At 41.2% G+C, this 18,546-nt stretch overlaps 1 protein-coding gene across 1 annotated transcript; it reads right to left on the reverse strand.

The window, feature by feature from the left end:
* Nucleotides 1–5,843: 5,843 nt before the first annotated feature.
* Nucleotides 5,844–18,244, reverse strand: SLC35G1 (solute carrier family 35 member G1). Its single transcript, XM_050959591.1, has 3 exons — nucleotides 18,015–18,244; nucleotides 11,804–11,984; nucleotides 5,844–11,064 (listed from the first exon to the last, which is right to left on the reverse strand). Exons 1-3 carry the CDS (start codon nucleotides 18,235–18,237, stop codon nucleotides 10,305–10,307), a joined length of 1,164 nt encoding a protein of 387 aa, XP_050815548.1. The 5' UTR covers nucleotides 18,238–18,244; the 3' UTR covers nucleotides 5,844–10,304.
* Nucleotides 18,245–18,546: the final 302 nt, after the last annotated feature.

Genomic DNA, 18,546 nt, shown 5'->3' on the forward strand with positions numbered 1-18,546 from the left:
TTGAAACTGATGCGATTGAAGCCCATTTAAGTTGTTATGAGTTTGAAATAAAGAAACAAAACCTAGTAGTGAACCTCTTGCTTCTTTGCTTTGGAAGAATATAGATCACTGGGAGGGGAAGGTACTACAGCAGTTGGGGAGGAGTGGGTCATGCAGACAGGATGGGTAGGGGCCCTGGGAAATGCTTGGCAGTTGGAGGCATCTGGCACACCCGTCTAGAGCGAGAGGCTTAGGAAATAGGATCTGAAACACTCATAGCCCTTGCCTGACTAGTAGCTAGGGTGACCACATGTCCCGATTTTTTAGGGACAGTCCGGATATTTGGGGCTTTTTCTTATATAGGTGCCTGTTACTCCCCACCCCCGTCCCGATTTTTCACACTATCTGATCACCCTTGTGGAAATAGAGAAAGAACTGACAGGGATTTTAATGCATGACAGTTTTTGTTAGCAAGAGTTAGGCTAGCTGTAACCCTAATAACGCGAGATTTGTAGAAGCAAGGATTGTGTCAGGCAAATGGAAAAGAACTGTGTGAGAAGTTGTTGCGACCTTGTGTTAATAATAAGAAATGTAAACTGGCATCTAAATAAAAACAAAAAAATAAAATATCAAAATGGCCTATGTATAAACAAAACGAAGCTGTTGCTTATTATTGTATGTAACAAAAAGTATAAATGCTTGCTGTAATTGTTTACCTGTAGAGAGACCTGCCTAGGACTGAGGAAACCTTGTGTCCTAGGGCACTCCCTCCCTTTATACAATTGTAAAGAAAAAATAAAGTATCTGACTTTGCTTACTCAACCAAAAAGTGAGAACTTTGTTATTCTCTGACACCCTAGTAGTAGCACACAGAGCATATCTGCAAGGACTCTTTAGGACAAAGGACAAATTTCAGAGATGGCACTGCCAACATGCCCCTATCTTGTGGATACAGGTTTTTAATTTGAGTCAGGGTGTGAGATGTTGTTAGGAGCATGGGAGAATGCAGTGGAGTCTCTATTGGCTTCCAGGTGCAGTTTGCTATCCTTTGCTTTAAACAGTGGAGAGGAGCACATGGGCCCATGCACCTAGATTAACTGAAAAATGGCATATATTGCATACAGTGTTTTGACACCAATTTAGGCCAACTGAAACTTAGATCATAATATACAATATGTACAACAGTGCTAAGACACTATGAGCAAATCTTAACTTTTGAATGACCTGAATTTTGTGTTTGAATTCATACCCTTGAGCAGTTTTTTAGATTCATTATGATTAGGCCTAGCACCATCTACTGTTAGAAAGGAGGTATGGGCATTGTAATACAAAGGAAGGACTGTAGTTTAAAGAATGTCATAGTCCTTATTACCGAGAAAATGTATATAATGTTTTGTTAGGGCTATATCTTCCTCTCAGGGTCCACATACAGCCCTCTAAATAGTTGGCAAATTGCTGTGCACTAGCAGGGCTATGAAATTAAAAGCAGTTCTAAGTTTTCCCCTGCCTAATAGGCAGGACCAATGACTGTGGATATGACTGTGGGAGTGTTTTGCACAAAGCCATTGCTTAACCAAGAGCTAGCTGCCTATTTGGAACAATATTTATGCATATGTTGCTGATACACAGTGCTGTGATTCAGCTGACAAAGCCTTTTCTCATTAGTTTAGTGTCACCCACCATCCTTGCCATAACATACACAGGTTCCCATCTAGCTGACACAGACTCTATGGATACGCATACACTGCACTGCATTGTAAACCCAGGGCTGTGGACTCTATTTCCAAGCATGTAGTTGAGCATCTACACTGAATTAATACTGCATGACACAGACCTCTGGCTGAGTCTGCAGATTGAGCTGCATGCACACTGCAAAATAACAGACCCAAGACATAGCACAGTTTAGGCTCTGATGCACCCCCCTATCAGGGTACTGAGTCAGACTGATTTGTGTGTGGAAGAAAGAGGGCCTTGGACTTAAACCTGAGTCAGAGCCCAGGTTTAGAGTGCAATGCAGAGATTAGGGGGAGGGATAGCTCAGTGGTTTGAGCATTGGTTTGTTAAACCCAGCATTGTGAGTTCAATCCTTAAGGGGGATTTAGCTGGGGATTGGTCCTGCTTTGAGCAGGGGGTTGGACTAGATCTCCTGAGGTCCCTTCCAAATCCTGATATCCTATTCAATAGCCTATAAAACAGTATGGGGCTTTGTTAAAGTGTCAGATCTACACTAATATAATGTACATACATAGATCATCTAATCAAACAGAAAGCCCAACTAAACTATAGCCCAAATTCAGCCAGAAGGGTAGGTGAACTCAAGGCAGTAAGGGCTGATCCATGATAGACAATATTCCATAAAGACAAAATCTTACTATGACTGAAATTCACTCCTAAGTTAGTTTCAGAATTTCACATAAACTAGTCAATTCACTTACCTGCGTTTTTTCCTATGCCTCTGACAAGGAAAGGAGACTTCATTCCCTCAACATAAGACAAGCATTGACATTTTACCTGAGCAACAATGATCAGTAAGTCATCTAGATCATTGCCATACCAGAATAAGTCAGAGATCAAGCTACATCCTATCAGAAGATCTCCAAGTGGATCTCTCACTGTATCCTACTGTATCAGTTGAGACAGCTCCCTCTCCCAGATGGGGTAAGGGCCCCAATGGCAAACAGTGCCCTTGACATTTGCAGGTCAGCTATGTGGAGATCCATTAAGACATTCAAGAGACATTATGTCTTGGTCCAACACTCCTCTGCTGACACATCCTTTGGGGCAGCGGTTCTACAAGCAACTTTAACAGCTGCATCCTTGCACCCACTTCCCCTCTGAGTACTGCCAATGACCCATAGTGGAATACACATAGGTATCAGAACTCAAAAAAGAAAGGGAACTTTTTTGCCTTGTAACTAGAGTTCAAGATGTGTGATTCCTATTGTATTCCACTACCCAGAGTCCTTCCCCTCTGCTTTGGATCATGACTAGATTCTCAATAGTGAAGGAATTGTAGAGATGGTCAATTCACCCTCCCATTATACCCTTTGTATGGAGTATGAGGAGAGCAAGGGGTGCAGGAGCTGACCAAAAGACACTGCTTGCAAGATTTCTCCAGTCTCAGGCGCAAGGAGAGCATGCATAGTCACAGTGGAATACAGACAGAGACCATACCTTGTAATTGGAATTTGAGGTGTAAGTAACTTTCCTTTTTCTTGATATTTTCTCCATAGGATCCAGAAAAGGATCTCTCCAAGGCCAGTTTCAAGGGTAAGCAAGATTCTCCACAGGACTCCTCAACCTAGAATTAGTTGCCTCCTGCCATATCTGTGACAGAGGTCACCATAGGGGTTATGCTGTATGCTCAGAGAATGGGAGGAAACAAGACACTATATGCTAAGTTAATTTTTTGGAAGGGGAGAAGAAGGAGCAAGTGTTGGGTAGCACAACTGATACTATTAATGATTTCTTGTTATATAATGAACCTCTCCTTTTGTTTTCTCTTTCATGTGTTAAGCACGTGATATGTATTAGGCATTCTGGGGAGCCGTAAATGACTGTTTCAACACTAAACTGCTCTAGTGCAGACAAGCCTAATGTTCAATTTTAAACACAATCCAGGAGCACTATACTGAAATTAACATGTTCAGGAGTTATATCTGAACAAAATTAGAGTAGCTTTTGTGTGGTATCAGACAAAGCTGGCATTTGAACACTGTGGCTTTTCTTCCAAATTTTCCATGAAGATAAGAAATGGGAAGTAACACTTGGATCACAAAATATTAAGTGGTTTCTGGGTTGATCCAGGATACCGATAAAGTATGAGGGGTGTTTCTGTTTTAGCTGAACTGGCTCAGCCCTTCCCCAAATTAGGTCAGATGTAAAATTCTGATTGAGAGAAAACTGGTGCTATAATTATAAACATCTAGTTATTTAAATGTATTCATTTTAAAGATGATGGTGTTGCTATGAGAAATAACTTCAACCTAAATCTGTAAAGTTTCCATTATATCAATTGCCAGCAGAGCTACTCTTCCATGGCAAGTTACTTCCTTTCCCCACTTTAAAAGCTGTTCTAAACTTTACTGACCATATTAAGTACTATTTTTAATAAAACAGCATGAGCTTCATAATGGATAGATTATGAAGGTTGATGTGATGTGAAGTTTAATTAACCCAAGTACATTGCTTGTGTTAGGCACTGATATCACCACCATTTTAACAGGCAAAAAGGGTGTTTTTCAATTGTGTTAATTTTAACAGGGTTTTAAATTGTGTTTAAATGAAGGCCAACGTATCTGAAGCCATGTCAGCTGTCCGTGTTTTAGCCTGGGGGGAGCCTACACAAAAACATGGCCAGTTAACATAACTTAAAATGTTTTAGCCTGATCTCAACCTTAATTTTGCCCCTTGTGTATAAGTTATGATCATATATTTTTTTCTGTATCACTTCTGTCTCCCAGTACACGATAGGCTCTCTAGGGATGAGTCAAGGTTGTGTCATGAAGGAGGCTACTGTCTGTAGGAGGACTGCTTCATTTGTTGCAGAAGCTGGAAAGTGTGAAGTTAATGAGGCAACGGACTGCTGGAAGAGAAAGGATGCTTTCATGATTAAGACACTTGAATGCTGCTCTGGAGCACTGACATCCCTGCCTCTGTCACACAGTTCCTGTGTGATGCTGGGCACATCACTTAAACCAAATTTTTCACAGGTGGTCATAAATTGTGTGTTCTTTATTTTCTGGGTGCTTGACTTGAGACTCTGGGGTTTAATTTGCACTCACAGCTACAACTTAAGTCAATGGGTGCTGTAATTTGAACACAGTGCTACATAATGCTAATTACTTTGAAAATCATGTTCTAGTCATCTGAAACTGGGCACCTAAAATTAGTTGATCCATTTGATTTTAAATCTCTGTGCCTCAGCTCCTCATCTGTAAAATGAGGACAATAGTATCCCCTTAACTCATAGCAGCATTGTGAAGATAATTCATTCATGTTTGTGAAGTACTTGGATACTACAGTGAATAGCACCATAGAAAAACCCATGCAGAAATTAAAAATTTTGCCTTCAAAGCAGGATTTGAATATTGTACAGTAGATAAGGCCTAAAGTCACACATTGACTAGCTGTCCATTAATTCAGTACCATTGGTCCTGCACACTAGATGAGACTAGGATCCTGTGAAGGGAAAAATAGTTGTGATCATGTAATTACAGACTGTATTATAATACATACCACAGGATGACCTGATTAAATGCTCAAAAGTTAGGAAATGCCAAGATTAAAGGTTTCACAGGAAACCTTAAATCTGGCATTTCCTAACTTTTGACTATTTCACTTTATAATCTTAATGTTCTTTTAACATAGTTGGTGTGTAATATTTGTATACACTGTTCAGTGAGTGGGTTCCACAGTATAAAAAATAGTCTGCAGCAGTGCTGCTACAGACTTCAGCAATGGGTATCTGTGTATAGATGTACAGTTAGCACACAGCAACAAAGTCAGGTCGTTGCGCGCAAGTTGTTGAATGTATTGGCACAATTAATTAGGGAAGCTTAGCCAATACTGGTTCACCACATTCTGAGAATAGGTGAAGCATGGACTATGGACTACAAGGGACTCAGTGTAATCAGGCCCTGATTCCCAAAGTTTAAAGAAAACCAGAAGCAGAAAAAATAGATTTGATTTCACAAATACTGAGCACCCACAGTTTTCATTGATTTCAACTGGAGATGTAGGTGCTCAACACCTTTAAAAATTAGGTCCATAGACTCTGGTTGATCAGCTGTTCTCTGTTAAAGGTTATGTTTAGAGTTGTTCTATTAACCAAATGAAAATCAAACTTGTTTATTCTTCATATTCATTTTATTAGCAATTATGAAATATAAACCTCTTATGAAAATATTCTTAAGATTTCAAGATGCAGGAATTAAAATCATCTTTCAAAAATATATCAGTAGACACCAGAAACAGTAACTTCTACAAAACATACAATTTCACAGACATTTAACTACATAATAAATACAGAGACTCTTCAATTAGTGCTAGGAATATCTGATTTTTAGCCCATTTTTTGTGAAACTGTACCTCATGTAGTATATAAAATTACCCACTCCAATAAATTGTATGAGTGACAATACAGTATGGCCTGTATACTGATGTGCTGAGGTACATCAAGCCCCAAAATCCCTTCCCCAGCTGCAAGCTCACAGAGCCACCACACTCCTCTTTGGACATGCTGACAGTCAAGAGACTTAACTTTCTTGATAGCAGCTATGTAATGGCAAAAATCAATGTTGCACTCTTGCTACCAGCATTGCCAACCCTACCACCTTCCAGAGTCCATGACTGCATCCAATTGTGCTTACGGGATCGATGCTGGAGATGTATCTTGCACGTTTAGTGGAGTCCCTAACTTGGAGCTGGGAAACAGATTCTCCTGGCTGACTAAATGCCAGTCAGCAAAGGGAGAAATGTTGAAGAGACTGACTAGCTAGAAATTAACATTTCCCTAGCAGACAGTTCCTGAACGAAGCTCAACAAGAGATTTCTTCCCACCAAATGGCGATCAAGAGTGGTAAGTCCATCTCATCATGACATGTAATCAGAGGAAGAAGCTTCTATCTATTGCAGAACAACATTTGAGCATTTGGAAGTGGGAAAACATGATTCTAACTTAAAGTTTGACAGCAAAAAGCTCATAACTGGCTTGGACTCACATCACCCATCAATGGTGCTACACAAGGGGTTACTCAAACACTATTGGTGCAGTAACTCCCAAAGCCTGTGCAGCACCAGGATACTAGGAGGAAAGAGAACCAGACACTGGACAGGGAGTTTAGTATGCAGGGATTTCAGTTACATGTATATCCCGTTTCTTCCTTACGCACGTTCTTAAAACCATGGTGCAGAAGTTGGATTTTCTTTAGGGCTTTTCACAACCAAATAAACCCTGGATATGTTGGCCTGCTGTACAGTTGCCATATGAAGACTTTTGGGCCACAAGCCTTGAGTATAATTCAGGAAAGTAAGGCTCTAAGGTTGTAAAGTCCCACTGAAGTCATAGCAGCTGATTTCATTTGATTTTTGCTTAGTAAAATAGCACATGCTCCGGTCAATGCACCAGTAAATATTTAGTCTTTTGACCCTGCATTTTTGTGCAGGACAACATTTTATTTATAATTTTTTTCTATTTAGGAGCTACTGAAATCAGTGGTTACAAGTGTCCCATTGATTTCAACAGACTTTTATATGATAAAAATTGTACGCAGTAATATTGCATAATATTCCTTAAGAAAAAATTCCTAAGAAATACAGTACATTTGTCCAACTTAATAAAAACGTTTTAAAGGACACTAAAAGATGTTATACATTAATGCCATGTTTCTAATTTAGAGGCTGGCAAAATAGCACCTGAAATCCAAAAAAATTACCTGATAACTAAGTTTCAACCTGATATAGTTTTAAAGTCTGCAGTATAAGTGCCTGAAAAACAGATATTTGAATGCCCAGTATAACTTATTAAAAGAGAAGCATTTTCAGCAGCTACTGCATTTTAAGGAAGTTATTTTAGCCATTTCATAACTATTTTCTTCAAAACTGTCCATAAAATTTAACTTTTTAGCTATAGTTTGAGAAGGAAAAAAAGCATCTGAAATGGGTTTTAAAAAATCTGTTTTGAGGTGCTTCAAAAACCATACAATATTTAAAATTATTTATACTATTAAAAATGAATCTGGGAAGGCAAGCTGTAGAGGCCTAAAATCATGCTTTATAAACAGGACAAATAAATATCTCAGCACTACTATATATCACTATAATGAAGCTCTTCCTCTCCATGTTGTTTGAGCAACCACCATCTAAAAGATTTTTAAAATACAAACGAAGGCATTGCCCTTTTTAAAGAGCAAAAAGTGTTATAAAAGAAATTTGCTTAGCTTGATTCATAAAGAAAGTAACACAATATAAGCCCTATCTTGCAAGATAGTGAATGCCTACAACTCCCACTGATTTCATTGGGAGATGCACATATCCAGATACTCAACACTTTGCATCATCATGCCCTAAAACATCTGGGACAACAAAAAAAATGTTTAGTTCAAACAGATAGCAAAAACCAGGTTTATTGTTTTCCTTCTTTCTATACATGCAATATTGTGAGAAAGTTTGGGAGTAATGAGTGTGAATGGTCATGGAGAACCCCAAAGAAATCTCATAGCTTTGGACAAAGAAAAATTACTTTGCCAGTTTGCTAACAGATACCAACAAAGGATTAATGAAAATTTCAGTTTTAAGACTGACTAGCTATATCTCCTTTACCAAAGACAGTAAATTACATTTAAGATGAAAGTTTGAACAAGAAAACTTGAGAAAAAGATTTGTTCCAAAGTTACTAAACCAATAAACTGTCTTCAGATCTGCATATTTTCTATGCTTAAGTAAATATTCATATACAATAAGACAACATAACCTTTCTTCAGTAACGCAGGCTACTAAATCATATGCATCAATTTATAATAATTCAGGGTCAATATAGGATTCAAACATTTTCAACATCGTTTCTAAAAGAGACAACCCTCCATAATACTTATGATTCTGTATTGTTGAAACTGGATCAGTTATATTTTCATCTTTTTAAAAAAGTTTCCTTAATTCCTTTCCCTAGAGTTTTGATCCTGACATCAACAAAAGCAGCCTCAAGCCCACAGGATATATTCTGAGGCAATCTTACACAAATATGGCTCATTTCTTCTAGAAGCATCCTAAAGCAGTTTACTAGTGTTATACATGCAGGAATCACTTCACCCAAACCACCGCCGAGTGGAATGCAACAGTTGTTTAACAATTTCTCTCATGAAAGTGATGGTACATGTATAAATATCTGTGCATCAAGATAAGACTATATCCATTACTTTATGTTTGTTTCCACACACAGGATGTATTCTTGTATAAAAGATTTTCCTCTTTCAGAAAAGAGGAAACAATGTAAAATGACTGAAAAACTCAACAGGGCACAGTGTAAGGGGTGGCACCAAAGCAAAAATTAAATCCATCTTAAAACTCTATTGGACTGAGACCCACCAGTAGATCACAATCCATTTGGGAAACCACTATGTATTATAGTGATCTTCTCTTCCTGCCCATATAACTGGGAAACTGAACTCTATATTTTAATATTACTGTAGTCATTGCTATCAAAAAGTAGTCTTCAAACATTAAAGATGACATGTGAGGAGTGCAGGGTACATTTTGTATATTCGTCACTATGACGCTGGCTAATCAGTGCTGTTTGTGGAATCTCTAAATACCCTTCATTAGCTAGTGAAACAAGAAATGGGAGGTTTTACAATAAAACTTTAAAACAACATAACTGCAGCCAAGAAAAGTGCAACTTTTTTCACAAAAATACTTTGTATACAAAGTATTAAAAAATTTGTTGAACAGCATTTTGAGAAATCTAAATTAAATACCTAAAAATATAAATAAAATATATTTTTGCATAGATTTCAGAATAGTGCAACTACAGCATAACATCTTGTAGCATAAGAAATGGTCAATTAACAAAGGGCTATATTAACAACCATTTTCTTTCATCACTGAAATTGTAGCAACTAAAGAAGCAGTAAATCAAATGTGACAGTCTATTGGGAAAGTCACTTTAAATTAAAAGTTAGCCTCGCATGTCTGTTGTACAGAAGCTAGATTATTTTGTTGTTGTTTCTTTTTGCTGAATGGGGCCCTAACTTCTTGGAGCAAGTGTATCCATGAAACTGTCACTAAATACTTGTAAGATTAAAAATAAAAAAACTTGGTGTAGAGTTAAGAAAAAAATAATTAGACACCACTGCCTTGCTCCTATTCTATGCAGTTATACCTGTAGTAAGTGAATGCAAACTACAACATTAGAATGATAGACTTTTACTCCCACTTTAAAGATGAGTGACCATACAAAGTATGAGAAGTGAAGAATAAGGCCCAAAATGTTTAAGGAACAACACTAGTTTGTGGAAAAGAAAAATATAAGCTTCTGTAGATAGTTACTGCCTGTTTAAGATAGCAATCAGGAAACAGAGACAGCAAGATCTTTGAAAATACACCAATGCCTTGCTCAGTATGACACTGAGTAGCATAGGCAGAACCAGCTAGTTAAAACATCTGCTATGCTGCTTGAAAGTCATCTGACTCCTTTTCTTGGGGACAATTTGGTAATAGTTAAATAAATGAAATATTTTAAATAAATAAAATATATTTTACTATAAAATATATTTTTCCAAGATTATGATGCTTATCTTTGTTTCTGTAATAAAACAGTGTCTGACTTGCTAGATTTCATTTTCTTTAGCCTTTTTTGAATTGTGTTGCCACTTACGAATGGCAGTTCCAGAGCTACTGGCTACTACACAAAGGGCACCACCCACCGTCCACCAAGTTGGCAGATGATTGAGGAAAAGAATCTGTAAGATAAAAGCGAACACCACATCCATTGTTTTCATTATGGCAACAGGACCAGCCTTCTCTATCTGTAATGCTTTTGTGATAAATATCTGACCCCCCAACCCTAACAGTCCAATTAATATTAGGAGAAGTCTATCTGTACCACAATATGGTAAAGTCCATTCATCTATTACAAACAGTGCTACAATGCATTCAATTAATCCAATTACTGCATAATACCAAATAGACAAAAAATAACTCACAGATTTTCCCATCTTTCTTAATATAACAAAAGTTGAAGCTGTTGATACTGCACTTACAACAGCAGCTATTGTTCCTTTAAGATGATTTGTATAGTTTCCTTCAATCCCTGTAATACTGGATCCAAACAGAAAAGGCGGTCTTGCAATAAGCACCACTCCAGTGATTGTAAAGAGGGTGAAAAGAAGATCCCAAAGGCTGTATTTCTCCTTGAGAAATATCCAAGCTAACAATGACGTAAAAACTGGACTGCTGAAAGTTATAACAGTGGCATCAGCTAGAGGCATTACTTGGAAAGCATAGTAGAGAAGAATCATTGCACCAGAGCCAAGGAATCCTCGAAAGAAAAGAAAAACTCGTTTACCTTTAGGTCCCAAAAACCCTGTTCTGAAAATTAAAGAAAAACAAAGATATAATCACATTGATCTCATTGTCTGATGATTCATAATCAAACATTTAATTACATTTCACTACATTCATATCCTCAAATGAGGGACTTTTCATCATGAAACTGTCAGAATACCTTAACTTGGTTCTCTGCAGAGATTTTTTTGAATTACTGTAACACCCAGAAGCCTCCATCAGAATCAAGATCCCATTGTGCTAGGCACTGTAGTACTGCTTGCAAAATGACCCCATTGAAAATAATATAAAGAGAAATCCTACTAATGACTTTCTATTTTTAAGGATAATATCTCAGAGTTTCAGTGAGGTATTTTTGGAATAGTCCCTTCTCCTACTGCTCAGAGGCTCAAAATATTTCATAGAATCATAGAATATCAGGGTTGGAAGGGACCTGAGGAGGTCATCTAGTTCAATCCCTTGCTCAAAGCAGAACCAATCCCCAACAAAATCATCCCAGCCAGGGCTTTGTCAAGCCTGACTTAAAAAACCCTCAGACATGTTTTCTGAATCTCAACGTCATTATAAAAAAAACCAATGCCATTTATTTAGTGAGGTTACAAATGTTTCTTGAGACATTTCACTTCTTCAATTAAAGCCTGTATTAAAATAATACTTGCAGTCAGATTTACCCTCCAATTTAGTTAATGATAGCTGTGGATATAATATTACCTACAGAACATTAGGTACCTCACAAGATTTTGTATTTAGCCACAATACCTACTTGTAGTATATTAAACCAGGAAGAACAAATGCCATTTGGAAAACACATCGAAATGCACTGATTTCCACTGAATGTACATCTTCAATTTTTTTAAGAAATAAAGAAGCCACTGAGAAAAGGAAGGCAGATAATATGGTATAAAACAGGCCAAGTCCCAGGCAGGTGAATTTCTTCTTTGTTCCTGCAACAGATAATAAATTCCAGTTAGTAACTAATAGTAATTTAGCTAATGGTGGGTTTTTCAGTTGTATTTGAAAATACCGTATGATTGTCCAAATGATGTAGTTATATGGGGGAAGCAGCAAGGGGTGGGAAGACAAAAGAAACAGAGAAAACTACCACTTTTATTGTAAGTACATTCCAAGTCACTTGTGTCCACCACATAGCCCCTTATTAATATTTTTTTAGATATGATGTATAGGAGGTGAAATTCAATACACACTGGCATTAAACTCCTTACAAATCACATTTTATTGTCAGCTTATTTGGCTAATATCAAAATATTTGATTGTAATTTGAGAAATTCACTGCATCAGTGGTCCCCAAACCACGGGGCACACCATTCTAGAGGGGCATGGAGGAACATTCAGGGGGGCATGGCAGGTGGGGGGGGAGGGAAAGGGGGAGTACCACACAGTCCTACTCTGCCCCCAGCTGCACCCCTAGCCCCCGACTGCAACTCCACTCCCAGCCCCTCCCCTGCCCACAATCCCCAGCCATGGCTCCACTCCCGGCCCCAGCCCAGCCCCTCAACCTCAGCTCCCAGCCGTGGCCCCGCCCCAGCCCCCATAACACTTGTCTAGGGGGAGGGCATGATGTAAAAAGTTTAAGGACCACTGGATTACATGGATCAGGTTTCTTTCTGACCACTGCTCCAGGTTCGAGGCTTACAAAATATAACTGGTTGTGGAAGTGTACTGGTTCCTGCCAGGTCATGAAACAGTGAACCTTAAGGTATATATGTCACCTTACTTCATTAAAATTCCAAAGACAAAATTTTTGTTTAACAAGCCAGTTAAGGTTGCTAACTGACAACAGTTACCTATCACATTGTCTAAAAAATCTAAGCACTTAAAATCAAGGAAATGATTCATTAAGTATAACATGAAACTTACATTGTCTATATAAACAAACATTCATTATCCTTAACAAGTATAAAGCAACACACATTTCATCATAACACAGCCCCCTTAAATCTATTTTATGGATTTCTGGAGTTTTGGGGATTTACCAATATTTTCTTGTAACAGATACTAAAATGGAAAGATTTTTAATTAAAATAATTTTAAAACTAGTCAAGTGTTCAATTGTCATGGCCTTGTTAAATAGTCCTTGCATCTTTGCCAGTTCTATAGACAGGAGTTTCATCCCAGTTTGAATTCATCTGATTCCCTCTTCCAGTTTCCCCCCTTAAGAAGGTCCCTAACTCTGCCTCTCTGCTGGTCTTGAGGCTCCCTGCTACTTCAGGCACCCTTCAGTGACATTTCTCTCTCTCTTCCTGGTCTCCCTTCATGTTCCCCAGTGATTCACAAAATGGGAAAAGGGGTGGAGATGAACTGCTGGTGACCTCCAACATGCCTCCAGAGAAAGCAGGAGCTCTTTGCAAAATAAGATGAACACTCTACTCACTGAACTGTTAATTGAAGGAAGGTTAGACTCACAAGGGTACAATATCAGCAAGGAGTTCTAATGTCATTAGAAGGGAAAACATGATTGTAGATATCAAAAACCATAATATGTCATGGTGTTAAGATAATAAATTGAACAGGCACTCTCTAAAGTAGTTAGTTGTGATTAAAGATGTCTCCTCTTAGATAATGGGAGAGGCAGGGAGGCTTACAGCTCTCAGGGAGCAGAAGGAACCATGTGGCAAGACACAGCAGAAGGTTGCCTAGCAAGCAACAAAGAATCAAAACAGGGATTTGTAATATTTAATTAAGAAAGTTTGTTCACAGCCCATTTTGACCCTCCTTGGGATCATGACTCAAAAGGTTGAGAAACTGCTCTATACCATCTAAAACAGGGGTGGGCAAACTCTGTGACCCAAGGGCTACATCAGTGTTGAGAAACAGTAGGGAGGGCTAGGTAGGGAAGGCTGTGCCACACCAGATAGGAGGTGGGGGCCAGGCTATCACTTCCCACCCCCTGACTGCCCCCCTCAGAACCCCTGACCCATCCACCCTTCCCCCCTGCTCCTTGTCCCTTGACAGCCCCCTCCCGGGACCCCACTCCCTATCCAACCCCTCCCCCCTGCTCCCTGTCCCCTATCCACACACCCTGCCCCCTGACAGGTCCCCACCCTGGGGCACCCATGGCTATCCAACCTCCCCCATTCCCCATCCCCTGACCACCCCCTGCCCCAGAACCTCCACCCCATCCAACCGCCCCCTGCTCCCTGACTGCCCCCCAGGACCACCCGCCTCTAACTGCCCCCCCAGGACCTCCTATCCCTTATCCAACCCCACGGCTCCCCACCCCCTTACCATGCCGCTCAGAGAGGCAAGACTGGCTTACTGGAAAGCCTGGGAGGTGGGCAGGTGCAAGACACACAGCCCGGCACAAGTGGCGGGCCAGAGTGCTCCCTGCGTGGCAGTGTCACTGTGGGGGAAAGGGAACAGCAGAGAAGGGGATGAGGGCTAGCCTCCCCCGCCGGGAGCTCAGGGTCCGGGCAGGACAGTCCCATGGGCTGGATACGGCCAGCAGGCTGTAGTCTGCTCACTTCTGATCTAAAAGATGGGATTCCAGGCAGGCCTAATGTTTTATGACATTGGGTCCAGCTTTAACAGTTAAGATAGCAGACATTAAAATCAGATTGGAATTGAAGTGGGATAGAGGGAACAGGGAAGGCAAAATGATGTCACTTTAAGGTTCAAAATCTCAAGCCACACTAGAGGGGGAAATTAATGACATTTCCAGTTGATTGCAACATTTGTTTTAGCTCTAGTAGCTCATAAGAAAACAGCTCTTAAAACGGTCACTCATTCCTCTATGCTATTCTGGCACTAGCCCAGGATTTTAGCAACTGAAGACTAGCATAAATTTTAATCCCTGAATAATGTAATTGTCCCTATTGTGCAAGTCAGTCAGTCTCTCTCTCTCTCTCTCTCTCTCTCACACACACACACACACACACACACACACGCTTCAAAATTATTGCCTGAGATATTAAAGTAAGGAGACTCAGTGACCTACAGCTGGAAGAGGAAATCCAAACCATGCTGAGTCAGGGAGAGAAGCACAAAAACAGAATATCAAATTCTTATTTCCTGCATGGTAGCATGTTTCATTACTACAACAAGTAGAAGTCAACCAAAATAATGGGAACCCTGAAATGAATAGCCAATCAAATTAAAGCAAGAGCTTCCACATCTGGTATAAGTTTATGATTTGAAGAAAAGAAAGAAAATTTTCTGGGAACTCAGCTTTAGTAATCTATCCAGTGTACTGTGCATGTCTGAAAAATGCACTCCTCCATCGTGACCTAACACTGGACTGTCAAAAAAATAAAAAGATATCAGAGAACACTAGAACTGAAAAAGTGGTATCTCAGATTATCAAAGCAAGAACTTACGAAATAATACAGTGCTTCTCAATACACTAAATACTAATAAAATTAAATAAGACCCTCCCTCCCCACACAAGAATTAAAGTTGTTCAAGTTTATTTTCTTTCAAAGTACATACCAAAAAGAAAGTACAGTAAGGCAACATTCCTAATAGCAGTCTGCAAATATTAACCCGGGGTAGTCAATCTATGGCATGTGTGCCAAAGGCAGCACATGAGCTGATTTTCAGTGGCACTCACACTGCCTGGGTCCTGGCCACTGGTCTGCGGGGCTCTGCATTTTAATTTAATTTAATTTTAAATGAAGCTTCTTAAACATTTTAAAAACCTTATTTACTTTACATACAACAATATAGTTATATATTATAAACTTATAAAAAGAGACATTCTAAAAATGTTAAAATGTATTACCGGCACGCAAAACCTTAAATCAGAGTGAATAAATGAAGATTTGGCACACCACTTCTGAAAGGTTGCAGACCCCTGTATTAACCTCTACCACATGACACTCAACCACTCCAACAAACATGCTTTCAGTTCAAAAATATCATTGCCTAGCAACTTGAAAAGCTCCGAGAACTGGGAAAAGAAAGCTTTAAATGACACCTGAGCTTTCTCTACTAGATGTGTAAAGATTTAAACAGAGCAGGTGTTACAGCAGCTTCTAGGGAACTAGTTTCCCTAGTTCTGTTCCCTAATCAGCTCCACTCCCCAGTCCCTTAGATAATCTCCAGCCCTTGTTTTAAGCTCTAGACAGGTACCTCCTGACCCATGCCCCACTCAGTTTTCTTGTAAACGATGAGCATTTACATTTAATATGTCTAAGTTTCATATGTGTAATTGTTATACTTGCAAAATATATACAAATAAAAATAATGCTTAGTTTACAAAAAACTGAATGGGCAGTTGAGAGGTGGCAAGAGAAGGTAAAGGACATTGACCAAGGCCAGAAGGCAGGGAAGGCCAGAAGAAGAGCTCCTAACCTTCATGAGAGAGGAGTTATCTGGCAGACCTAAGGAAAGCTGCAGGAATAAGTTTGTGTCTGTGGACTTCCCAAATTCCAGGAGACAAGCTCAGTACATGGACCCTTGCTTATAATACAGCTCAGTCAGTTAAGCACCCATCTATAGTACTCATAGTCTTAAAGTCAAGCACTCGCATAAGTCTTCGCAGGATCATGGCTAGAGCCCTATGTTTTTCGCAATTGCAAAACAAAAAAGTTTAAAATTAAATGAAATGAAAAACTCTCCCACACTGATGGCTCCTGCCCCACAGGACTGGGCCTAGCTCCCTGCTCTGGGCATGGGATTGCAGCACCACTCAGCTTTGGTCAGGTGTGGGTGTGGGTCTCGGTCTCGCACTGTGACCAGCTTGAGAAACTATGTGAACCTGCAGAGCATGGTGAGTGCAGGATCTCCCACCCCATCCCTAAAAGAAGCAGGATCTGACCCACCCATATGAATAAAATGAAATCACAAAAATCCAGAAAAAAACAAGAATTTAATGGGGCTCTAATCAAAATAACCAAATATAAAATGTAAAAATGACCTCACAGACTATCAGAGAAAATAAAGTGAAGTAAAGTATCTGTATTGCCAATTAAGCCTCATAGTGGAGGCCTCACAAGTATATGGATTTTCCCTCATACTTCTTCATTATAAGCAGAGTATGGTTCAGAAAATATTGCTTACATGGCCAAAGTTCATTGTCCGTTATCTCTAAGTCATTTTAATTTACTCAGCATTCAAAACTGGCACACAAAGTTTACAATCCAAGAACAAATGCCCTCTGCACTGGTTGTCCCCACAAGATAAGCTCTACGGAAGCCAATCTCAGTGCTTGGTAAAACAAAAGCAGAGACTTTGATGTAAGGGGTAAGGCAAGTGCAGTCTTGTTAAACGAACACTAAGCTAGGAACCAGGAATCTCTCAGTCTTCCGGACTCTCACTTGCTGGGTGGCCTGGGGCAGGAGAGATCACTTAAGCTTTGTGTGTCCTTGTTTCCCAGTATGTAAAATGGACAGTGATATTTCTGTACCTGTGCAGAATGCTGGGGTCTTGTTAGGGGAGGATCCTAAAGCCCTTTGAACACGAAGTTACATAGTGCTAAAGAAGCTAAGATGGTGGCTCCAAGCAATCTGACTTCACTTCTCCATACTTGTACCTTTAACGAATTAAGGCTGTTTTAGCCTGAGGGAACGGGACAAACCAGAGCGCGTGAAGGAACAGGAGACTTGAGGGCAAGATGTCCAAACGCCGGTAGCTACGTGTCCCGATCCTCACGTGCCACGTCTTCGTGGTTGCCCAACCTTGCGGAAAGCCGACGTTGGGCCGCTTTCCAGGGCGCCTGCGGGCGAGCGTTGAGGCAGCGGAGCGAGCTGTGAGTGCGCAGGGCTCGCTGGCCGTTAGCCCACGCGAAGGCGGAGCAGACAGCGGCCGCGCTGTCCCCGGGACGGGAGATCGCGCACTCGCCTGCCTGGCGCCCTCAGGGGTGCGGCCCGAGGAGCGCAGCCTGCGCCAGGCACCGTGTCTGAAGCGCCCGGTGCCCGCTTCCCCCGCCTGGCAGTGTCCCCCCGAGGGGCGGGGAGCCCACACCGCAGGCAGGGCACAGCTCCCCCCCACACCTCCGGCCGGGCTCCCCTCCTCACCGGGCGCCTTCCGTGCCCACGGGAGCCTGCAGCACGGCCGGGATGAAGATGAGCAACAGCTACAGCCACCGCCTCCGGGCTCCGGGGCGCCCGCCGCCTCCATGGCGCCCGCCTGGCACTGGCCGTGCTGTCTCGCACCCTCCTCCTCGCTCCGCGGCGGCGCCGGCTCCCGTCCTCCTACGGGGGGAGCAGCAGCGCCGCCGCTACCCAGGTGCCGCACCATGAAGCCAACTGAGAACTCCCGTAGGCGCTGGTCACTGCTGCCAGCCGGCCGGCTCACAGCCGGCTTCCTGCGCATGCGCTGGCCCCGCCCCCTGGGCTGGGATTTGCTGCAGCCTGCAGGAGGTTGTGTTTGCCCCGGCCCCGTCTCGGCTCGAGGGCGGCTGGTGGCGCCCAGCTTGCGAAGCAGTGGGCTCGGGGCGCCCCCCGATCCCTAACCGTCGCCTGTCCTCAGCCAGGGAGCGACCCTGGTCTCTGGGGTATCCTACCTCCTCATCGCCGCTTGTCACTGGCCCCTCCCCGGGGCAGGGCC

The sequence above is a fragment of the Gopherus flavomarginatus genome, chromosome 6 (genome assembly GCF_025201925.1).
Source record: "Gopherus flavomarginatus isolate rGopFla2 chromosome 6, rGopFla2.mat.asm, whole genome shotgun sequence".
In the NCBI taxonomy this organism is placed as follows: Eukaryota; Metazoa; Chordata; order Testudines; family Testudinidae; genus Gopherus; species Gopherus flavomarginatus.